This window comes from Varroa jacobsoni, unplaced genomic scaffold (genome assembly GCF_002532875.2).
Source record: "Varroa jacobsoni isolate VJ856 unplaced genomic scaffold, vjacob_1.0 contig00718, whole genome shotgun sequence".
In the NCBI taxonomy this organism is placed as follows: Eukaryota; Metazoa; Arthropoda; class Arachnida; order Mesostigmata; family Varroidae; genus Varroa; species Varroa jacobsoni.
The window spans coordinates 67130-93395 of record NW_019214513.1 but is presented as its reverse complement, the minus strand read 5'-3'; the positions used below and the strand labels follow the sequence as shown (position 1 = coordinate 93395).

At 41.5% G+C, this 26266-nt stretch overlaps 1 protein-coding gene across 1 annotated transcript in view; it reads left to right on the top strand.

The window, feature by feature from the left end:
• The window catches only part of LOC111271510 (5-hydroxytryptamine receptor 2B), a 31582-nt gene extending 6845 nt beyond the window's left edge, over positions 1–24737 (top strand). Inside the window, exon 3 of the mRNA XM_022852354.2 lies at positions 21424–24737. Coding sequence (XP_022708089.1) covers positions 21424–22613 — 1190 coding nt within the window. The 3' untranslated portion in view covers positions 22614–24737. The remainder of the gene's footprint in view (positions 1–21423) is intronic.
• The last annotated feature ends 1529 nt before the right edge of the window (positions 24738–26266 follow it).

Below are 26266 nucleotides of genomic sequence, written 5' to 3'. Positions count from 1 at the left end.
GAAATGCCCTACTTGACGGCGTGACGTAAATTGTTATTATTGTTCATTGGCTGTTTGTGGTTGCAGTAAGATATTTGCGTGGGCGCGACAAAACGTTGGCTCCAAAAATTTTCCCTAACCCTTTGATTAGTATTAAGCTAGGATCGAAATTTATTAGGCATGCCCCTCATTTTTTAACCCTTTCTTTCTCTCTCTCCCCCTTTTGTTCTCTCACCTGACGATAAATTTACGCGGTAAAATCTGTACGAATCCTCTTCTTCTGAAAGTGAAAACGCGCATCTGCGCGCTCCGATTCGGTTGGGAACGAAGTCTTTTTATAGTGAACGCCTTTACTCATTCACTGCACGGCCGATTGAGTCGATTATGGGTCTACAAGTTCGTTGGCCCATTGGGAATTTTGAGTAGTTGGTATCTAATCACCGGAGTAAGAACATCGGCAAACAGACTTCTAACCATAGCAAATAGTCGGCGGGTGAAGAAACAGGCGTTCGATAGCGCGATCATTCAAACTTTAGAAGCAGAATTAATTCTCTGGAGAAATTGCCGGCTGATGCCATATCTTTGATGAAATCTTTTTTCTCTGTCCGTTCATTTTGTTGGAGGAGGTTTCTTTCTAAGCGCCGCTGTAACCGCCGCCGTGCAAAACGTGAACTCGTCCCAATGAATCTTTTTAATAAGATTCTCTCCGAAGCTTGCTTTCCCCCAGAGCCTCATCCATTAAATCTCAATTAGTTCGATGCTTTCCGTTTCCCCCGTTGTTCGCTAAAGGGCTGCAGCCCTGTCTGATTAGTTTCAGGCACTGTCGTGTATTTGGGGCTTCTTAACATTGTCTTTAGACACATCGCCCCTGACCACGCAGTGATCCCTGTATCCCGCGCTGTTCTGCTCTTCCCACCGCCCTTTAAGGCGAAGGGGATCAAAGTGATTTTATTCGCCTGGAAAGTCATTCCACGTTTTTTTACGACGTTATCGCAGAATTTAAAGCAAACAGTTAACGCCGCGTTAATGTGGCAGCGATGTCGACTTTTCGATAACCAGACTTACGGAGCATGGCCCGCTGGCACCCGCCAACCATTCTACCGGCCATCCATGAGGATACCGCCGTGAAGATAGCATTGAAATTAATGTATATATATATATATATATACTGTCTCAACAAAACCAGCACCCATCGGCTATCTTGCGAAATAAAAGCAGCTTCCGGCATTAGGAGATGAAGGTTTGAGAAAATCTGGAGATGGCACAGCGCAGCCACAATGCTAGAACGTTCAACTGGTAAGCCGGCATACCGGTGATAGAAAGGTAACCCGCAGTGGATGGATGGCCTGTTGTCGGGAACGTAGCTGAAAAACTGCAGGACTATTAGAAAATCGTCCTGACCGACTGCTTCTTCTATGGCTAAGTCCTGCTGTTCTACCGTGTTACAGGACACCGGTATAATGACAGATGTACAACACAAAGCAAATAGCTAACTTATCATAAAAGCATCGCCTTATTTTTAATCTTTCATGACCTCGATAAAGGTCAAGTTTGTTAAAAGTGAAATGCAGTACGGGCTACAAAACGATATAGTGTTTTGGTCAGCTATAAGTGGATTTCGTAGGTTCTATGAAATTAGTTGACGACGATATTTTCTCTGTACATTAATGTGTGTTCTAGAGAAAAAATTAAAACTAAATATAAAACGACATGAGAAACCCATGTGATTGGTGAATTTTTGGGCGTGAAGAGATCCAGCTTACAAAAAAACGTCGTTTACAGGTTAGTAATTGTAGAAAAGGGATAAAATTTTGACGCGTACCCAAGGCTCATAAAAAAAATACGGTGGAAGCCTTAACATGTGCGAGAGGCTCAAATAAACAGTGGAAAACGACAAGTTAAGAGTATATTTCGTTTTCATTTCCTGATAGTGTGATGTTGAAAAATATCTGTCAAAGCGTTATCCGACGAAGATTTTGACAATTATAAAATAGAAACGTATAATCTTGATGCGGCGGATAGCAGTAGCAGTAATTGTGTTGAAAAAAAAAAGCGCTCGAGCCTACAACTGGACCAACCCTATTTAACGAAACAGCTTGATAGTCACGCATTTATTTATCAAACCCAAACTAAGGGCATAGATTTCTTACTTCGTGCTGGGAGCCACCGGTTATATAGGGAAATGCTTAACGGCTTAAGTACTCGACGCGAAGATTCAAAATATTGATTAAAATAATGCGGTGTCAAATATTACCCTCTGATATGTTTACCAATAGCTCGAATAACATTGGACAGTGCCTTGACCGTTAGGAATAGTTGGGATACGTTTATGGGAAGTGCATAAACATGCGACATAGTGGGAATCTCTAAGGACGTATCTAATGCCAAAGGTTCATTAACTTCATCAATAAAATAATTCATTAAATATTTTCTAGGTAGTAATAAAGGCATGTATATATAGTATTTATTGCCACACAATTCAAAGTTGAAACCCTACTTCTATTTGCGTCCAATAAAAGCTACAATCCTCTAACCTTAAGAAAAAACGCACTATGATGTATAATACTAGCGTTCGTTTGAATGTTTCCGGTTCGATTCGAACAAACGTTGCGACCTTAAAATATAATGAATGCCAGAAGCAAGTCGATAACTTGAGCCTGAGCGTTAGGGTAGCATTAGGGGTACGAGAACCGACCTTTATTTGACGTTCCATCACGCCACAGCAGTATCTTTTCGGTTACCATGTGTTGAAAGCCGAAAACGCCTTACACGTCTCAGTCATAGTCACAATCAAGTAAAAAAGACATGTTTAAAAACTTATATCAAAGCCTGGTCCCTATTGAATAGTTACGCGAGCTCAACTTCGTATTGCTTTTGTTAATATCAACTTGACAGTTGCAACAATAGTTAGTAGTTTGAAGTACTTGTCTAGACGATAACTTGAAGCGCGTATAGGAGTGACGGATCTCCGCACCAAAATTGACGACAATGAGATACATAATCCCGAACGATGGCGGTTGAGCTTTGCTACGTATCGAGCTGCTTTTTATATATATGCAGGTATAATAGTCTTCTAGCCATTGTATATTATGTACGTTAATAAAAGTCTTCTCTTAGTTTCATTACAGTACGAGAACGAAACGCTATGGATTAGCGAAAGAAAGGACGGCAAGTCAAGATAACGTCTTGCCTAGACGGGACCTGCTTGTTTTACGACACTGATTAAATAAATAGCTTTTATTTACCGCTTCCCTGCTACCTGTATGCAGGCAAATGCAAAACGAACGTAGCCCAAGCAGTTTTATGCATACGGCTCGTAGCTCCTACAAAGAGTAAGGCTCTACCTGAAAAAGCGGATCGAGTCTTGGATAAACCAAGTCTGAATTGTCGCGCTGCCGTGACGGACTTACATTAGGCTATTTACATGGGCAAACATAAGCCCCACTGGGTCGGTACGGCGGCGCAGTGAAGAATCTCAAATAATGTATAACTTTACAAAAACAAAAAATATTCGTCCTTTGAGCTTGACGGGCAACTGAAAAAAGACGGGATAAATGAAAAGTCTACAGGCGGCTGACTATGTCAGTTGATTAAATAAGTGTTCATACTAACTTTTAAACTTCCAAATGTCCAAGGTCTGACAACAGGCGAGACGAATATAATAGCGCCATTTACTAATTCTATCATATATTACTTCAATGCGCTAACACTATACATGCATAGCTACGAATTTTTAAATATTACAGTATAATTTTACACAGCAGTACAAATCAGTACTCGCCTGAAGATTATCAGTTTCAGATAAGAAAGAAAAAAACGAAAGCACTATCATAGGATATTATAGATAAGCAATAGTGGTAAATACAGTATAATTATCCTTAGTAACGACAAGTACAAGAGTAAGTCCTATGGCTAAATTACTTGTTTTTGACTTTTGCCATTGTCGATAAACGTATGACACATATATCGAATGATTCAAGTGCGGGAACTAGTTGTTTTTCTTGGCATAACTCGTATATTGTGACTCATTTATATGCTAGGTTCCTAAAAAAAGACAGACGCCATTTCAGCCTTACGTAAATGTCGTTTACTGTTGAATGAGCTCCGCATCGTCATCTGGGCTGTACAGTAAACAAAGGCAGAAGCGTCTCTGTCGTCGCCCCAAACATGATGCCAAAGATATTCCATGCCCACTATTGGGTTACGTGGGCTTTTACGCTAGGGCGAGAACACAAACGCGACCGACATCGCCTACGAACGTCGCGGCGTTATCATAGCCGCACGTTTAATAGAAGAACGTCTACGATACCATACTCTGTGTAACGTACCAACGTAAGGGTTGGTGCCATGCATCGTCATAGTTGCTAGCCGAATCTTGGTGGAGCTTTGTAGCTAAATATATCCTCCCGCTTTCGGCTCTTCTTGTCGCTTCTATATAGCGGTTGATCGATCTGCGGGCTCGGATCTGCAGATTCCGCGCAACATTATGCAAGCGCTGGATAGCTTTCCATCTTTCCAACATGAATTTCATACCGTGTGGTTCATATCAATGGAGTTCAGTCGCTGCTCGCCAATTGACCGTCTCTCTCAATCTATGCTCTGTCAGACGCCAACGTTTTAGAGCCAGCTTGCGTTCAAAAAAGTTTACTGTTGCGGTCTTCTCTGTCTAGACCCAACAGGAGAGGCGAACTGATTCACGGCCATGCAAACGGCGCTGGCGGAAAATAGGGCTACTTACTAAATATTAGCTTATATATTATATAAGCGTAAAACTAGTGAGCCAAAATAATATTGGTTCACAGGCAGTACAAGTAATCGGTAAATTGGGGTGATGAGGTTATGGGGCTTGCTTTGTACTTAGGTTTCGGGAACGAAAATGCCAACAAGAGCCTAAAACTTTGCTGGGTTGCTTGCATGTGCGATGCCATTGGTGGCTTAGAAATCGTGGTAGGCACACGCTGGATTCGTGTTGCTGATGTCAAATGCAAAGGGATCTCGGCTGACTGTTCGATCATGTATGTAGCCGTGAAAGAAGTAGCAAAAAACTAGCAAAAAAACAAAGCTGAATGTGCGATTTCCCAGGAAAGAGCGAGGTTTGGGCTAACCTAATTGGGAGGTCACGTTTACCGACGTTCCACAGTACTAGTGACCGTGTACGTGTTATTGGTACGACTTTTAGATCAACGACTACAACTAGTATAACAATGGCAGCAGCTACTGTTACAACCTCCACGTTGTTACAGAGCAACGCCGAAGCTTCGCGCAGTATTAGGGTCAACGATAAACGAACGTCCTAGTAGGACCTGATTAAATCGGTGGAAGACAAAAATTTGTTCGACAAGAAGCCTATTTTTGTTCGACCATTTTTTTTTTTCGGCATGGTATTTGATAAGTAGCGTGGGCCTGAGTGCTGCCAGATGAAACTAACCGTATCTGGACATCGGAGTGTAACTACAAAATCTGCGTTGTCGCTTCAGTGAGGTTGAAGGTTTGCCTGCGAAGTCCTATTTGCTGATAACACTAGCTACATCAGGTAGCTGTTACATTGCTATTGGGCTATGGCATCCAAATATATATGTGAAGAAGTTCTAGAATGTTTTTGATCTTTGTAACAGAGCAGTTCCCATAATAGACATTTCAACTAAACAAAGAGAGCCTATATGTATATTGTCGGGAACTCGTATGCAAAGCTCCATCAAGAAAGATATCTTCTTAACTTGAAAAATACGATATGGCAAAGGGCATTTTAGAGACCTCAAGTACGGTGACGATTGGCAGGATAAAGCCGAGCCTTTGCCCAGATGTGTACACTATTTTAAACCGTTTTATCGCAACCTTGTAGGATGCTTAATCAATCAATTTCATGTTAACATCAACAATTAACTGCATCTAGGGTTAAGATTAAGAGGTACAAAGATCCGTTATACAATATTTCATTCAACATAAAAATCTCAGGGATGAAAATAGGTATGTGCAGACGCATTTGGACGTCATGACTACGTTCTATTGCATACACTTGCTGGGTTAGTAAATTGTAAACCGGAATGACCAATGAACAAATCTGTGGGAACATACCCAGCCGCACGACAAGAAACACAGTGCAAGCTAGACCACGAACGTAGGCAGATGAACTCAATCCGCCCCGCTGTTACATTTATTATCATTATTAACAAAAATAGTAGTAATAATCTTGCCATGATACATACAACTGAGTCATTTCTAATACAGAGCGTCACAGTCAAGCGCACCCCCACTGGCCAACAATAACAATGTCATGTTATGGGAAGAGTAGAAACTAATCGGCCGCTTTTTTCGTGCTTCTCTAACTATTCATTCAAACGCTGCCAAGACGCGGTACTCCGGTCCAAATGACCAAAACATTGAACTTAACTAATTAACTTATATTCGAGGTGCACTTACGTGCCCTTAGCAAATGGCTTATAGTCAGCTGAAAAACAATATTACGTATTACGCAGTTCTATCAGTGTGTGAATTGTTATTCTACTGTATTAGCGTCTTGAACGCAACCTTCGCATCGGTGACCCAGCGTTCGTCCTTTGTCCAGTCTGTCTTTCCCGGACGACTGTCAAGCGGATTGGGCCTATTTAAACGTACGCAAAAGGGTGTTTCTCGTATTTGACATTGGTCTACGTCTTGCTTGTTTGATCTCGTTTCTCTGGCTTTTTTCTTTTTGTTCCTTCATGTCAGATGTTAAGTCTTAGGCCCGGTCTTGAGCCGTTATTTTGCCTCGCTGATAACGGCTTGAGATAGCTCGACATAATAAATGGTCGAACGTTATCGATTTGTGGAAGCGTTATTTGATTGTCGCCTTAGTTTTTGCTGTTTTTTTTTTTCAATTCTCCTTACCCAATGTATCCAGTCAAGAAAATGGCCATAGTTCTCCATAGACGGACAATTCTACTTACGGCACTTCCTATCCTCGTAGACACTTCTATCGTAGCTAGACTGATAACTGGAATTGGATCAGATTCAGACACTTTGACTAGTCCCTCTTTGGCATCAGCTTTGCTCTACGTTTGCTTGTTTTTTTTCTAAATTTTTAAATTTACCTTCTTTTTTCTAGAACACAAATCGGCGCTGGCCAGCGTTAGCTGGTCAAATTGTTTTCCTAGTCATTTCATAAATTTGTGATATATATATATATATATATATATATATATATATATTCAACTTCCGCTTGCTTTGAGAGTGTTCGTATTATAAGTTTGTTCACACGCTTGTCAATACATGCATCCTATAGCTTGCATATCCTGTGCATATGCCCATGAAGCAGAAAAGCACGTAAATTTCACGGTTGTTTCCCCTATGAGCTGGCGTTTACCGTAGTCTCTTTTGTCGAAAGACGAAACAAGTGTGACTTATCAAGCCATTGTATATTGATACTTAATTCTAGCTGAAGGGACTACAAGGGTCGGACTAAGCGGGCTGTCGATCGAATCTGTAGTATAGAATTTACATTCGGTGTATTTGGCGATGTACTGTGCGTTCCTGTTTACATCACGTACAGTATGTAAGAGCACGTAGAGTATGAGAAAATTTCTTATACGATCCCTTCACTGCGTTCTAAATTTTTCAACATCAGCTTAAAGCCATCTTACTTCTATATGCTTTCCGCCCTGCTCAGCTGTCGAAGCATGATACCCGTTACTTTGCATCGAGTATTGGCGATTCGCTACAAGTGTGCTTATGCCTTTTACTAAGACCATAACAAGCGCAGTGTCTTACAACAGTCTCGATCTCACCCAACCCAGCGCCCACGCCCAAAAGGAACTAAAAAGTAACTGATTGTGAAAAAAACACTTTAAAAACAGAGAACAGAGACAATATAGTCTTGATAAATACCAGTTAAAAACTTTCTTCTAGCTTGCGCCTACACACTTGATATTTAAAATGAACTTCTTTTGTGCGATAGACGGGTCGAATAATAAGTATCTATTTTAAAATCAGATTCCGAATAAAATCGGAACGATGGTGTTTCCTTTATCAACGTGTGGTGATTATTGAACGCAGGACAGAAGAGCGCTGTATTTTGGCTGACTTAATTATTATCTGATTGGCACAGATTGCGCAAAACGATCCACGAGATAAGGTAGCATAAAAACAACAACTTTTTCGGTGCAACAGTTTCTATAAGTTGCCTAAGTTGACTAGATTCGTTCGTGTATGAAAAGAATTGAGACAATAATGAATCGAAGGTCTCCTACGCCTCAGAACATTTTCGACAAACGTTACTTCGGCGAACCTGTCACATCCGTATGACGACGTTTGTTCGACCCTGTTCAGCATGAACTGAGCATGCATACGACCTAGTAGAGGCGAACTCTGAAAATAACATTCGAATTCAGTTAGTTTATCCACGAAAGGACCCAGCCACATCCTAGATTAGTTACGTTACGAAGTGCGAAAAGTTCTCAGGTCGGGGGTCGGAATCATTAGGACTTTGCTTTCCGGTGAGGCGATACGAGGAAAGTGTACGCCCACGCTACCCAAAATAATAGATATCGACATGGCCAGTTGTAATGGGACTGCTATTGAACTACGGCGCTTCTTCGAGCCCGGTTTAAATGCATGGTAAGCAGGACCACACGGACCAATAAAATGCTAATGTAAAAATATCCTACTTCGTCTTGTACCGCCGACATTGAGGAACTTCGAACGTATCCGTACAGCCTGTACGTATAAGTGAACCTTTCTTATGTGTCTGCTATCGACCTAGTGATGAATGTCTCTACGTGTGTGAGCCGATTTTAATATCCTGTCGACTTACTCGCGAATGAAGATCCAATATGTCAAGTCCATACCCTATGTTCAGTGCCTGCCTCCTCGGATGGTCCTCTTTAAACGCACTCTTCTACTGCTATAATACGTGCCATTTGCCAAAAGTCCCGCAAGATAGTTGACACACTGTATTGGCTTCAATGGACATCACCGTTGTGAGAAATAATCGAGTTTGACAATGTTGAGCCGTGCTGGTTCATAATCGTTTAACTAACGGCAATCTAAACATTTTGTTATGGCTTCTGGAGGGATATGATATCTGTGGAAATTATTGTGTTTATTACTATAGTATACTTGAATTTACCAGCCGCTCGATAATCTCGTTGATTTCGTCATTTGGCCTGTGTCCTATTTCTGCCTAAAGAACCTATGTTAAGAGCTATTTCACAATGGAAAAATGCATTCGTTATCTACGTTTTTGAACCAGTCGCGCGGATACGATTGTTAGATATGGATCAGATGAAATTCTGATGGCAGGTTTGGCCGCAGACAATTATGTAGTAATTCTAACAGCCAAATTGATGTTGACTCGAACTTCACAATGGAGCTTGATTATCCAATCTTCTGTTTTTTTGCATGTATTGCGTCGTGCTTTAGATTCATATTTACATACCCGACAAGGGTTCCAATCGCAAAGGGATTGCGTTATACGGATTACAGTTCTATTTAGAAGATACGAGAAACACGACAGCCAGCTAAAGCAGGTCGATCTGTGGTTTTTGTATAGAAGAAAAATTGAAGAGAGCTTCTAATTTGATCACTTTGGCCTTTCGTGGTGAATCCAGCCAGGACAACCTCCAAAATGCATCGATTCGTTTTGTCTCTCCTGCCGAAGCGGTAGTAGCGGTCTAAGTCTGACCTTCACGCGAACATATGCGGCACTTCGTTTACTTTGTCGGTCACGCTGTATGTATATAAAATGGTGCTACATAAATATTTCCGTCGTGCCATTACATAGAAAGCTAATCTACGGCCTATTGGCAGGTCGTTCTTTAACAAATGGCTAATCCATTTTTTGATAAAGCTATAAAGCAAATCAAATAAATTAAGATATGTTTTTCATCTTGAGCAATTTAATCGGCAACGGATTACGAGAATACAAGATAGTTAGAAATAATTTCTCTTTCTATATCCGTATTTGACGAAAGCTTGTCGCCTACGACAATACTCTTATAGCATTGTTATCTATGTTGGACCCTTTTAACTGACACACAATGCAACAAGTAAATGTATTGCCTTATAAGTGTAGTTGCGCCCGAGCGATAGAATCCCTAAAGTCAGCAAAAGTGCAGCTACTGAAACGACGTCAGCTTTCTCCGTACCCCGCAACGCCGTTCTGGCTTCAGCTGTGGTCTATCGATTCCTTCGGCAGTCCGATTCTATTTACGAGTGTGAATATGTACGGAGCCAAAGAAGATGCCCTCGAAAATTCGTCGGCTTTTGCGGCCCCATCCGCCGGGACTGAAGGCTTGTATTCGCGGTTAGACTTTTTTTCGTCTGGAAAAATCAGGACCCCTTCCCCAAATGGTTGCTAGTCCTGCATTTCTCACGTGAGAAGAATACGTTCAAGGTAAAGAAAATCGTTTCACTCCATTCTCGCTAGTACCCTTTAGCGTCCTAAGATGCGGCAGCAGTAGCGATCTGACGTCCTGATCATTGTCATCAGCGAACTTTGTCAAACCACCACCGTCAGCAACTCGTAAAGTAGGACCATTGAAATTGGATGGGAATAGAAGATGGGAACGTCTAAAGGAAGATGCTGCGTTTGCTAGGTGGCATCGATAGATGGACAGTTGTGTCAGGCCCTGGAAATGACTAACGCTGGAGCTATTGTAGACAAAGAGACAAGACTTGATAATAGAGAAAAAAAAAACAACGTTATTTATAGATTTGTGTTACTGTGCAGTTCAGTAGAACTTCTTCTGAACCATAAATGTTGTTACATAACGTCCCGTGCAAAAGACAAGTCCTCTCTTTTCGCCCCACCTAAGGTTGAAGTTAGTGATCCAACGAAAACCCACAAATGGCTTCGAGTCTTCGCATATTACAGGCTAGTGAGGTCAAGGGTTTTTTACAGTACAATGATATTCAGCCGTTCGTTTAGATCGTACCTCTAGGTAAAGTGGATGCTTTAACTCCAACGTTTGTCTGAACGAAAGTAACGTATTGTTGATATTTGCATGGAAAACGCAGCAGAGGTTGGCGCGCCATGCAGAAATAAGTAAGGTAAGGCATCCTCGCAAGAAACAATATAGCACTACGTATGGAAAACATTTAGAGGCCACGCAGCAACTCCATACGACGTAGATCAAATAACAGCAGCTGAACATCAGATTGCAACACGATCATCATGACACATATATATATATATATATATATATATACGCATTTCAACTAGACATCTTTCATGGAAATCATTACATAATAAGGTACGGTAAATAGAGACGCAAGATGTGGTACTTGCGTAGGTGCAAGCCGCGTCTGTCGCGGAGTCGGTGTTTTTCAACGCTGCACACGTTCTGCAAGCGATATATTATTTCACTGCCCGTACCATCTAGACTAATCGCTTGTAGACAATATGATGGCCATAACGTCCACACGAATATATAGGAACTTGTAGAATCAAAATAATTGCTGACATCGTTTAATAAATGATTCAATACTTATTAAGCTTGCCATACATTTTGCGTATTACCTTCTGTTGCATGGAACCTTAACTCAAACTCGCGAAGCAGCGTTCTGCAGACGATGTCAAAAATCCTTGCCACAAAGGATTGTGTAACATGTATCATAATGGTAATAACATTTCAGCCTTTGCATGCTTCCAGTTTAAAATCAAATCGAGAGGACAGTGGCTGTGGGACATCCCGACCTGTTTCCTGCTAAAAAAAAAATATTTATTGAATACTAATCAAAGAAGCAATGCAACGGACATAATTGCAAGTGTAAGCCTTGGGTCTAACCAGGTTGTTGTTCTGTGGCTCGTACGCCTTTACCATCGTTAAGGGATTGCGATCCGCCCTTTATGCTCGTCAGGAACGATGGTCCTAGCATTGCTGTAGATCTATTTAAATTGATCTGTGCGCCGTATCTGAATGAACGTGTCAGGCAGGCCACAACCACGCCGTATGGATATTTCAAACGCTCTCCGCGTTGCATTTGTTAAAAGCAAATTGCTTGTAGCGAGCATGGCGAGCTAGACACGGGTAAATATGAAACTATAATTAACAAATTGATCGCATTTCTCTGAGTATCCTTGTCGAACATAATTTAACCTTCATGTAATAATAGTATAATTATAACAAACATTGTATATATACTATGTTTTCGAGAATATAATAGCATATTTTGGAAATTTAGTAAAAAAAAAATCACCCCAAGGGAGCGAGAGAGAAAACGTAAGCAAGCTTAGGAATCATGAATGTACTTTTATGAGAACGGCTACCGCAGAGGCTGCTATTAAGGCGAGGTTGCCGAAGCTCACCTGAAAAATAGAGTTCAGCTCTGGTCAGAGTTCTATCATAAAGAAAATACATTATCTGTATAGCTTTTTTTTTTTTTTTTTTTTAGCTAAAAGTGGGTCTGGACCAGTTTCATTTGTATTAAAATCAGTCGCATATTTCAAGGTATTATTCGGGACATTTGATCACACGACAATACTTGTAGTATAAAATACAATAGCACATTGAATATTGTATGAATATATTATAGATTAACAAAGTCTCACCGTACAAAGCCACACGTAATGAACATGTAGCATGTACCCTGAAATTTAACATAAGTAAACCGGTCTGATTACAGTTAGCATGGCATGCAATGCTGATAGAAATGTAACTTGTGCTAGCACTTCCCCAATCGTCAACTTAATTGCAGAGAGCCATTTTTTAGTATTCGAATAGTTGCATTTTCTGAAGTGATCCAAGTGAGAACAGACGCGTCTTACGAGGAATCGGAGCGACACATAAATAAAAAATACGCCTAGGACCCATAGTGGTTGGCCAACGTTGGCCTATATTGCAGGGATGGCGTTCTTGACGCAAACCTAGCATTGAAGGCAATTATCTTCAAACAATTAAACAGATCAGTGAAACCAAACGGTGTAGAGTTAATGGACGTCAAGAACCACAACACAGCACATAGGCGAAGCATCATAAAATCAATATCTGGCAGGATCGTTAGGTTTATTACTGAGGTACACTTATTGAACGACGTCAGCGTTTGCTTTTGCTGTTTGGAGTTCCGATCGATCTTTTTGTATAAGCCAACGTGACCAGCCAAGCGCTACTTTATGCTTAGCCTAAATACTCATATGTATATATTCGCCGGTGTCGGATATTGATTCCTTACGCAAGCGTCATCAGTTTTGTGCTAAGCTAGTGTTCTGACTTGCTTTGTGGTTTACCCCTAGAAACTAATGGACATCGTTATGGACAGACAAGTCGGAGTCAAAACACATGTATTTTGGTCAGCTCAAAATTTAAATTAAGTCTCAGGCTACCTCTAGAAAAGCAGAGGAAAGACCGAATCGAGTTTAAATAAACGTATGGTCAACGTTAACAGCCAGTAACGCACTGGCCGCCATTAGTGATGTTGCAAGGAGGGGGTTCAATCGGCTACCATATGAAACTTACGAAACCGAACGACGTGGTTCCTTTTGCCGCCAATTTTCAAACTTCAAAACGGTTGCTGACAATGCAAACTCCAATGGCCGCATTCAGCACCCACCGCCAACCCTGCAGTCACCCCAAATGTTATCTGCCGAACCACCCTTTTTCTGTGGTGTCAGTTGTATAAATAATTCATTACTTCTTTGGGGACAACCTACAATTATGCATTGCGACATCGATTTAACCGGCTTATTAAATTTAATCCGATTAGGTGTTATCCGTCATGGCGCGCGTAGGTTACATACCGTAAATGTTTGTACGTGCGCAACAAATATCAGCGCATAGATGATAGCGAGATACGACGGAAAGCACGTAAGAGCTTGTTGTTCTTTGACCAATTCAATGCTATGGCAATACTGCAGTAACAGAGAGTAATACACTGTTTACTACACAATGTAGTAAGCGTGTTAAATGAGCCTGCGACGTTAATATTAAAATCGTTCGCCTTCCGTCTTTAGCGGATTTGGCTGACAGATGAAAGCGGTATAGATGACAGTCGTTGTCGATATTAGCATTGTTGAGCTGACTCTATACAATCGCCCTGCGTCTTAGCGGCCCCCATTAGGTAGCGGATTCGCTAACTTTCTTTTAAAAGATTAACGGTGGCCACAGTCTGAAAATGCCAGTCCGCTTATTTCAATTAAAAGCGCGTTTTGTTGATAACCGTCAACAATGTTGATACTGAGGTAGCGTTGATGATCCGTTGATGTTATCTTTAGACGCTTTAATACAACAAACATAAAGCCGGACAAACTAAAACACTGGCCAGAACCCCTAGTGCTACCGGATGTAAATTACGCAGACAAACCTAGTCATAAGTTGCCATATTCACTACATTAATAAATAAATGCAAATAATAACAATGTATCACGAAACTACAAATGTACAATTTGAGTTGGGCAACTGCATGGCTCTATGATCTATGAAAACATTAAATACAATGGGTCGTGTTGCCCTGTACAACAGCAGCCGATTTCCACAACCAATCATTTTGAGCTGATTGACAAAAATTCCTTATCAATGTGTTGTGTTTGCAAATAGCATAGAACGGCGTGGCCTGCTATGCATCTCGTCGAGAGCGTTGTCACGGTAACGGCGAGAACGTGACGATCGTCACTTCAAGTTTCAGCATTGACAAATAGCATGTGACTATTATGCCGTTTTGTAGCTCTATTGAAGAAGTCCAGGAAGACCTAATCCGGACTTTCTGATGGAAGCATGCCTTTCAAAGCTGTACCAAAGGTGTAATTCACACGGCAGGAATAACCGAAGCGTCTATCCTTTACACAAATACTGATATCGCTTACGTAAAAACAGAAAATGGATAATAATAAATCATAGAGACATGGTTAGGGTAACTCTTTCAACCGGCCACATTTTTTCTCATTAGCACAAATGAGTTACTATTACGAAGTTACGTTATATCTTCAATTGGACTCTTCAATGGATTGTTTCCGGCAGCCTGCCGCCACGATGTCTGCATACAGCACAAATCGTGAAAGATCGTGTTTACGACAGAGGAAATCGGCTTAATCGCTGCGATGTAGCAATCAATAGAAAGATCCTGTTCAACAAATTTGATTTGTGAGGTTTTCCTTATAGTAACTACTATCGGACAACTACCAAGTAGAAGGTCAATACTATTTGACAGTTGAGAAACGAGGAACAATTAGTTATGTTTGTTATTATAGGTTTACTCCACCTCATTTTCTGACGTCGACCAATGGGGGGAAGGGGGGGGGGTCTTGAAAGTTATTTTGTTTCGGTAGGCTAAAGAGAAAGTGGAGAAGCTTAAGGTGATTTGAAAATTGATAAATATCCATTATTTTTTTTTGTGTACGCCTTAGATAAGTGAGATCGTTAATAGGAGATGTAGAAAAGCTAAATCGGTACAACTTAACGCTCTAGGCACTTCGAGGTAGCGCACTCGTTTCGGCATGGATCGCTATTGAGAACAAAACGAACATTGATAAAACGTGTTACATTGGCAAAGATGTGATTTTTTCGGTTTTGATATGAGCTTCTACATAATTACAAAGCTAGAACAGTTGTAGAACAGTTATATTATAATATATATATATATAACCTGACGCTGCTAATAGGCTGTTCTTAATAAGTAAAGTAGATGAGAACTTGTTGCAGTTCTCAATTGACGATTAAGAACCGTATTACCTATATAGTCCTTATCCGTTTTCAGAATCCTCCTTAAAATCATTGACGATTCTTCTCCAGTGCACTTGGTCTATATACAACAACCACGCAAATAGACATGTGTCTAGCCGCAACCCTTGTTGACGTGATAAAACTTGCTTCACCACCAGTGCGGTTCGAGACAAATAGCATTTACCTCTGTACGATGCCGGACAATTGCCGTTCCAAAAGCCGTTTAATCCGTTCTTCCGTACAATAAACCGTGTACATGCACGTGTTGATCACAGTTATCCACTCATCCCTTTAGGGATACGTTAGTTTACTTGCTAATACCCATTACTCTAATGTTGTTACTCTGTCGAATACTATGACTTTCTACGCCCATATAGAAGCTAGCGTATCTTATGTGCGTTTTATTTATGTGAAAATACAGATACGCTAAACTCTCGTGCCGTCAGTATGCACGTATACCGGGAAGCCAGCCGCTGGCCTGCCTAACGTTGGTGACAATCGACGTTACAACACTATACCAGTTACTACTACTATACCAGTAACCGACAATACCAGTTACTATGTAAGCAGTTTTCCACATAGGACAAGGCTGGACAGATTACGCGTCATATTTCTTTTTTAAAGGATTTCACGACAAGTTACATACGTCATTGTCTCTGTCGGCCTCATTTACGTGGCCTTCTGGAGTTCCCAGAAAGTATTCTTGGCCGATGTCGTTTTCATGCGTAGAATCTAGACGTATCACCGCACTTCTGGACCAAGGGCGTTCGCTTAGGTTTCAATTTGGGGACTGTACATATGGATTATAATTGCACTACCGGTAGATAGTTTGATCCTTACTGCATATCAATTTGCCTTTCAAGGTTGCTATGATATCGTTACGCAAACGTTGCTACAAACTAGGCTTTGTTGGTAGCAGCAAACTTAAATAGGAATAAATTACCAATTTGTTAAAATCATATATTCAAGAATTACATAGTTCGATGAATGGATGAAGTATATACCGCTGTCTATCGTCTATTTTACTTCCTTTCTTTTATTACACATGTGAAGTGCCGATTTATAACACGATCGTCTAACCGAGATTTTGAAAAGTAGACACAGATTTAAGTAAGTTAAACCATTAATCAACAGTTATTTATGTTACCTGCCGACTGTATGCGACGCTCATATTATTCATTATTCGTTCATGTTCAGAGTAGGCTCAAGAAGGTAAACGGGTGTTGAAGATAAACACTGAGATGCCTCGGACATTATATCTAATTGCCACTCGCAAGAATTATATTGTAAACCCGTGAGGAAGTTCGGCTAAAAAAAAGCAGCGAATTTTATAAGATCGAAAAATAAGTATAAACAATTTAATAAAAATCATCTTACACAAACTATCGATGCAATTCAACTCTGTTCCTTGAAAGATTAGGGTTTCAGAACGGAGCTTACCGGCTGGGTTGAATAGGACTCGTTTTACGTTTGCGTTTTCGCGCTTCGTCGATAATATTACATCGTCTAGCAAGGCGCTTCTCTCTGGCAGAATTGGCCTATTCTTTTTCGTTATTATAAAAAGTTTATTTGTGCCCAACTTGTGGCACCCGACTATAATTTGCTCATCTTATGTTCAGCTTCAAGCGAAAGTCATAGACGTTCGAGAGGCCCATAAAGGTATAAAATTAGCTATTTGTATTATTTCTAACACAGCTGTTGTCGTTCAGATATGCCCACGAAACACTACATCCCTTGCATGGCGTTCACATGAATCGCAAACTTTTTTTTTTGGCCAATAACAAATTTTAAGCTATAGTCAATACCTTATTATTTGTGTTCTACCAAGTAAACGAGAGAATCGAGCAACTATCAAATGTTGTGCTCTGCTAGCATTTTCGGATCCTTGCTAGATACGATGCTATATGTGACGAAGCACTATTTTTTGCTGACTAGAATTAGATAGTTTTACAGGTCGCGTCTAAATTTTCGATTTTGATGTTCTCTTCAAAGTTGCTAGCGATTCCTTTCATCCGCCCGTCTGCTATCAAACAGGGCTTCGCTTATCTAGTAGGTTAGATGTAGAGAGAGGATGTACCAGTCAGCTGAAACGTCGACCGCTAGAAAAACATCAACCGATACCTCGAACACAGGGGTTTTTATCGTAAAAGTACGCGGATGTTCCATACTACTCTATGCTGTTCGTTGCACGATGCGTGCCTAGAATTGGTTATTAGATGGTAAAGTATTGTATATTCCATTGCACTTGTGCCTATTAGATAAATCCTAGCTAATAATTTCGTTTTTTTTTTTTTTTTTTTTTTGATTTAACGAAGCTATAAACGTCTGCTTTAACCGACGCTTGCGACAATGAATGTATGGGTACGTAACGTGGACTACATGACGAACGTTTGCCGTTCCATTGTTTGCTGAAACGATGTTTAGCCTATGAGTAAAGTGAGAAAAATAAGTGAATGAGGCGTCTAACAGCAGCAGCCGCAGTTACTCGAAAGAACAAGAAAAATCAACTTATATGCACGTGCACGTTTGCCGTCACAACTCTCACCATATGATATGCGCGGCCTTGTACGTTGCGTTTCACGTCAACGGAAAGAAAAAAACCTATAAATTGACTCGTTTAAAAGTTCTATACCTTTTTTAATCTTCCATTTTTGTGTTGCTCTTTTGTCGCTCGTCCATGCTTGCCCAGAGCTAGCGCTCTTGTTAGTCCTGGTGTAGCCGTTACCGTCGACCTCTGGCACAGATCGATCCTTCGCTAAAAGTCTCTATTGAGTCGCCGTACACCTATATTTTCCATAGCCTCCATATATGATCTTTTTACTTCGGGTTCGTCATCCACATGCCCTTTCTCCACGCATTCGCGCCACCGGGTCGCGTTGCCCAGTTTCCTTCAAAGTTATCTTCCGCCAAAAAACTGAGCTGCACGAAGGGCCATGACACATGGCTTTCCCTTGACTCGATCATACCTTGATCCTAGGATCCCAGAATAGTAGGTTAAAGTACACATTAAATACACATGTCGTGCAGAGCACGATCACTGTGAACACAGCCTTTCCGATCCGCCCTCGCTGTACGACCCACACGTCGTGGATTTCATTCGGTGCCCTACTCGTTCAATCGCTTGACGCCGTATTATAGCGCCAATGCCTTTCTTCGGTAGCGACCGTTTATCTGTTCTTCCCTTCTAGATGACCCGAGTCCGCATGGTTCGGCATTTTGTAGAGGATGTGCTGTCGCTCGCCGTTCGAATAGCTTAGACCTTGCAGAGGCTTCAATTAGTATAGTACTACATTGGCTGGCGCCTAGTGGGTGGTAGTAAATAGCGCATGCTTGCTCAGCCACGACGTTACTCAATATGTCCGTCAATGACTTAACCAATTTGGATAGCTGAAGCGCTTCAGGCCATTTTGAAATAGAGTAGGCGCAAATAGATAGACTCCAGCTGGCAGCAGGGTGGTCGTGCAGGCCATATTCGCGCGTAGCGACAGCGAAAGCCGTATCCAGTAGCTGGTAACGACACCAGGAAATTCGATGCAACCCACCCAGTTGGCAGAGGCAGATGAAGCAAAATCGACCGATGGCGGCAATTACTGTCGGAATAGGTCGCGTCGTTTTGTTCGATAGAATGCAAAGAGACTAGGCATCTAACGAGAGTCCTGGGTTATCTATTCTAGGTATTGAAATACGGCACTCTTACGTCGATTTGGCGCTGCGTTCGTGTGATGCGATTCTTCTACATTCAGTTGGAAAAACGCGCTAGACAGAAATGTAGCTGACGTCAGAGGTAACACTGTGGGTGCGCTTTACGACAGGACCCTGCGCAATGTACGATGCTTATGGGAAGATTTCTCTATCTCTTTCTTCCTATGTATATATACACAATGTACTGATCGTCTTTTCTATAAACATGTTTGCGGATTCTCTTCGCTCACTTTAGTTATCTGTCCTGTTAGTCGTCTTGCTTTTTATTACTACGACTAGTCAATGACCAACCAGACGAGACTGAGATGTCTCGTCTGGTTGGTCATATGCATATACACATATGCAGACTGGCAGCACATTTTCTACATTGAGCAGAAAAGGCATTATGGGGGACCGGATGTCACCAGTGTTATTTCGAAACATAATATATTCATAAGGTTTGTCCAAACGCTCTGTTGAAGTTAGACGGCCGTCAGCATTACCCCTCACGTACGATAAATTGCATTTGGTGCTGCTTATGCAGACGCTCACCTATGCACGATTACTTGTTATGAGCACTACTCAATAAAGACTTCAAGCCAGACGCAACTTTAGGGCGTGGTTAGCTAAAGTCTTTAGGCAGTTGCTTGGGGCCGTTAGTCCGTATGAAAACGCAATTTCCGTTCCCTGTGTCTAGGCTCCTTTTTAGCAGGCGCCACCTGGTTGCTTGTAAACGACAAGCCTCTCACGTAAACCTTCCGGTTCGAAGTCAAGCTTTGAAACTACTTAGTCGTTCGTTATTCGAGGACAAGAACGGGCCCCGTAAGGGTACAGGCCTCAATCCTAACCTACCATATTGCTTTAACATACATTCTAGCGCTGACCCCACTCAGAGTGTTACGGTATTAGTAATGACGACTAGTAGGACATTTTTGTAAACACCTACTACCTCTCTAGTTAAGTTGTCCTCAATACGCCAGCATACAGGGCAGCTTGACTTTGATGTCCGTTCTAAGGCAGGCTGGGCTGAATACTAAACAGGACTTCGCAGTTGATTCCAAGCTGAACTAAAGGCTGACTAGGTTTCATCAGTCGGAGTTGATAAATAGACTATTTATTGACAGAAGTACTAGCGGCAGCTATGGTAATTTCGTTGATTTCAAATTTCGAAGTGGAGTAATATCCCCTCTTCGAGGACTCTGACGTAATATTTCAAAACGATTCCCCACTCGCACACAATAAACGAAAACACTTTCGAGTGTCTCTAACGTCCGTGATTGCATTAAGCCATAAAAACATCGAAATGAAGAAAATTTTTAACATATCATATACGTTGGTTTTAGCTACGGCTTGTAATAGAGGATTTACTTATGATTATCTAGTATGTGTGTATTGTATTGCCCATATTGCTGGCACCTACGACTAAAGCTGTTTATATCCTGGTTATCTTATACTGTACAATGTATATTATTGTTACCTAGAGATATTTAAATTATAATGCAAACACCGAATAGCTCATGGATTCTTACATTTCTTATAGCGATGCAATTAGTGCGCAAATGCTTCTTTTTTTCTCTACGTATGTGAAGCTAAATGAAACTGAATCCGTCATAACATGATGGTCTATTTGCTCGTATCCCGCTAGCGTCGTTACATGAAAGCAATATGATCTGAACAAGGTACTGTAGCAGTTGTTGAGGCCATGTGTACTTTAGCAACAATTTGATCAATCGTTTTCTTTGCTTGTAGCTAGCATGAAATATGACATGTTGGTGTGTTTTATTGACAGCCTGATTTCGATACGAGCAGGTCAGCGCTGGGCCTAGGCAAAGTCTGAGTTATTTAGGATCGAATCACAGTTGCTATTTAAATGTGAGATATGTTCCCTCATGAAGCATTGTCATCATTGAGCTGCTACCTTTGCATCGCGCTGCTGGAAGTGGTTGAGTTATTAATAGATGCAAACGTATGTGGAGTTTGGCCACTCAAAAATAACAAGAGATTTCAACTTATTATAGTAGTTTTGTATTACCATCTTCCAATAGTTGTTTGCACATTACAGTCGAAGGGTAATTTATCTCAATTTATTGTCTTACAATAACTTACTTAGTTGTGTGTTGCTTCCTGATTCCAGGTTACTGGCCGTTCTCTACGGTTGTCTGTACAATATGGGTGACCTGCGATGTCCTTGGGTGTTCGGCCTCGATCCTTCACCTCTGCTGCATTTCAGTAGGCCGTTACATCGGCATCCGTAATCCGTTACGGACCCGCCAACGGACGCAATACCAAAGTCGCCGTAGTGTTCTTACACGAGTACTTGGTGTGTGGCTGCTTGCGTCAGTGATCAGTTGTCCCCTGCCATTACTGGCGGCTCAAGATGTGAACAATGTACGCCCGTCAGGTGAGGCATGCGCGATCAATAATCGATTTTTCCTCGCTTTCGGATCAATCTTCGCCTTTTATTTACCCATGATGGTTATGATGGTCATCTACGTGCTAACCGTACGTGAACTGCACAAGCCGCCAGACCTCAGCTCGTCCACAACCAATCCCACTACTATAACCAGTACAACAACAATTCAGCCAAACCCCGCAGCAGGGGGGTCCATCTCGGTGACGTCTGGTACAGTCTCGGGCACTGATTCAGGAGGTGGAGGCACGGTCACCATTGGGGTCATCGGCGTTGGCGGCACAGGTGGGGGAATCCAGACCCAGTCGTCTGCTTGCTCCTCGAATGGCAATGGAACTAATATGAGTACCGGTAACGCGATCACTGGCGCGTTAGCTACCACCGCCGGTTTCCCGTTTTCACGAATCGCCTCGGCCAAAGCCAACGGCTCGGGTTCAGCGTCAAGCGGCGAAACTTGCCCGTGCGTTCTTGCCGTACGAACCGCTAGGGCCCTCAACGAGCGTCGAGCTACCAAAGTTCTTGGCGTCGTATTTCTGCTCTTTTTCGTATGCTGGTCGCCTTTCTTTGTGCTCAACGTGCTGCAGATACCGCTCGGCAGTGACTTCTTTCCCGGGTACATGTCGACTGGCTTTCTATGGCTTGGTTACATGTCATCAACGGTCAATCCGCTCGTCTACACCGTGTTCAATCGCGTGTTTCGTTCAACGTTCTGGCAGTTGTTAACGTGCCGCTGTGGGAAGCGCCGGCGACGCCTACTGTATAGCAACACGATACGTGGGTATGGCTATGCTAGCTCGCGCGACATGGTCTCTTGGTCGTTTCGGTCGACTTACCGGCAGCCCCGACCTGACCACAGGAGTCAAGGCTCGGGCCAAATGGGGACCACACGACTGACAAACGAAAGAAGGCCCTGACGAAAGCGGGTCGACTCACAGGATCTAACATAAATCGTTCGTAAATCGATTCAAAATATAACGAAACGAAAAACGAATACACACTGACCACAGGTTACTATGATTTGCAGTTGTAACAGATCAGGAAAACGTAACAGCCACTCAGTATATAATATATATACTGACTATATATAATAAGGACAGTGATAAGAATGTAACGATGAGCCTCTCTAATGAATGCTACATTTTCGCGAAATAGGTTTACATAGTATGTATGACTAGTAATATGAGCCTACGTATAGATATCTAACTAAATATATACATATATATACATGAAGATCTGTGTTCGGTTACATGTGCATACGTATGTACATAGTTGTGGAGGATGATTCATTCATTCATTCAAATCGTTCTAAATGCAACGGCTATTATCTATCTATGGATGTGCCTAAACAGAGTATCACAGGAATGGCTTCTAAAATAGGACAATCTTTGCTGTAAATAATGGAAGTCTTGTTTTGGAATAGGAACAGGAAACAGGCCAGTAGAACGAGACTCGGTTTTCGCGGAAAGTCATAGAAACATAGCATTATTAACTATAACAACCTATAAACTGTATAGGCTAGCAATTGTGTTAAATGAATAGTTCAACTGATAGCCGAAACATTCGAAAGCCGTCTGAGGCAAAAAGCTACTCTGTAACGTAGGTGTAGGGAAGTAAATTACAACAATTAGATGTGGTCTGGCTTTTATGGTAACGTATATTTAAGCCTTGAGCAAGTCTCAGCAAATCTGTCATTGAATGAAGAGTCAGGATTCAACAAGAGGCATGTTCATTGGTATAAATATGAAAATCACCGGTACAGTTTTATCTATTATGCCCCATACACACTCAATCGGCAACTAATAAACGATTAGTAAACAAATTTACAATAATGCTAGACAAAATTACTAAGTTACAGAGAAATCATTGGCATGTTAGGAAATAACCCATGACTTACTTGATCGTTGCTTCTTTAATTGCCTATTTAATCTATTTGTGTATGTGAGTTACTGTCAGTGGCGCTTGTCTAGCGATGGGGTTTTTTGGTCTATTTGAGGTTAGCCGATGGCCAGCTTACCTTGACAGCGACACAGTGAGCACGTCAACGTTGCGCTCCTGTGAGCGACATTAAAGCATCGACCGAACGCTGACTCCGAAACGGATAGAGAGACCAATCTATTATAATTAGCATATAATTATTATTGTTATTAGAACGTAAGCAATACTATAATGATAACCATAATATAAGTGGCAGCGAATGGTCATCGAACGTTCTACGCTAGCATATCGGTGACATGATCGTAGGGTTAGATGGCGCCGCCGCGACCGCCCAACAGGTGGCGCAGGTGAGCCATTCGAGCTGAAAAGTACACATTATAATGTAAATACTGAATCTGTTATTAAATTATAGTAATAATATTATATAATAGGCAATTGCAATGCTTTATTGAATATCAATAACGCAAGTTCCCTTGAAGGTTCCTTACAACTTGCTACTTGGTATATCGACTAGAAACGACCTTCCGAGATCAGCAGAAAACATGATTGCAGTCACGAATTTTTCGTTTCCTCATTACTCCGAGCATCGATGCGGGCCGCTGATACTATGTATGTATAGAAAATATATGGTGTATCCCACATATATGGGATTACTTCGAGTCGTTAAATCGCCGTCCAGTAAAGTGCAAACACACGCTAGGCACTATATCAGGCGCACAATGAAATTCACTGGAGTAACTAAAAATTCTGATAGAGAAACTTATTTGAGTATATTGAACTTAAGGGGCTCCAACGCACGCTTAAGCACCGACCACAGATAGGAATATAAACTTTCAATAGCTAACACTTGCATGAATTATTCGACTCCTTTAACTGTGGTCTGTTCAAACGTGGTATAAAGACTGAAAAATCATATAAAACATGGTTTAATGCTACTTCGATGCGCTTCGTTATAGAGACTAAAGTGTGCACTTGTCTGTCTATCCATGTGGGAAGATATATATATATATATAAATCTTCACAATGACTCTTAACAAAGCTCTAAGTTATGTGAGGAGTAACCATTTACTAGAATAAAGTTGCAAAATAACTACACCAAAAAATCAGTGTTACCGGTGAACTGCCCCGAAATACTACATAAACCAGCAACCAGTTTCATTAGTATAATTATCGAACCTGCTGATCGAATAGCTCCGACAAGGTAAAAAGCTTCGACACCCCAGCAGGAATATTGCAAGTACCCGAAAAGTGGAACGGAATAGGTCGAGCAAGCCATGGATAGGAATAACCATGCGTGCAGAGCCAACTTACAGGTTACATCAGGTTGGCTGTCCTGAATGATTTAATTAACTATAATTAGCTACAGGCGCGAAGCGACGTCTGCGACTCTGTCTTGTATAAATTTAGAAAAATAACATGAAGACATCGATACTAGTTGTTCATACATTAACTTCAATGCTATAACTTTCAATACTGATGCATCAACAACGTGATCTGCGTGAATAAACAACAGCCTTTTCTTTGCAATGAAATAACATAGGCTTGTGTAATGATGCCATAGCCGTGTGTGAATGAATCGTTTCTGTTGATCACGATCTGCTTAATAGATCAATTCAACTTTGCAAATGGCTGGCTACAAGCTCAGCACAAAATATTATGCGAAACTACCGCGTATGTGGTAATGGAGCTGCTAGTTTGAGAATAATATACGTGTCTCTTAGTAGTTTGGAGGCTTGTGGACAACAAGGAAATAAAGATTTGTGGGTGCCGGCTTGCGAACAACATTGAAAGTACGCGGAGCCCCTGAATCAGGCGGAGCTGAGAACACTATATCGGATTTACTACATTTTCTCACCACTATCAAAGAGAAGGTAAGGGCGATCTAACGAAAAACAGAGAGGGCGGAAGCATAGCGGAAAAAAAAAGGAAATTGGGTTGGAAGCAAACAGCGTTTGAATCATCCCTGACCTCGCCGCGGGCACGCGTCCTACATTTCGTATGTGCCACTATTTTCGAACTAGTAGGAAAGAGGTTAAGGTTCCTAAAGTAGAGCACTGTGATACTGACACATATGAAGTAGACGTCTCATGAAACAAAGGCGATGAAGGTAGACGAAATTTGCCTACCAGGCCATCGTGGAGACAGCAAGTTTCGATATTGTAGTGACTTTTTGACGGTCTAAAGGGTCAGCAGGTTGCGGACGCAACCCGGTTCTATCGTCCTCTGATTTCGTATTTCATTTTTGTACAGATCTGTGAGTGCGAAATAGTAAACTGGAAATGACCCAGAAGCGCGCAGAGACAAGGCGTTCGGATAAAAGGTGTAGTCAAAAAAGGACTGCTAAACGACAGGTGAGTGGCCCCAGCATGAGAAAGCAGGTGAAAAGGGAAACATATACAGAGTGAAATGAAATCGACTCAATGTAGGCGATGCGTAAGTATATCCAGAAGGACGAGTGCGAGGAGTGCCGGGAAAAAGTTTGCCAAGTGTATGGTTTTTTCTTCCCAGTAGTAGCTATAGCAAAAGCTGTGTCCATATCTAATCGAGCACATTCGATGACGCCACGATTGCTGCCCGCTGACAGCTAGTATGAGGTACGAAATAGAAGAATGAATATGCGCAGTGCCCTATG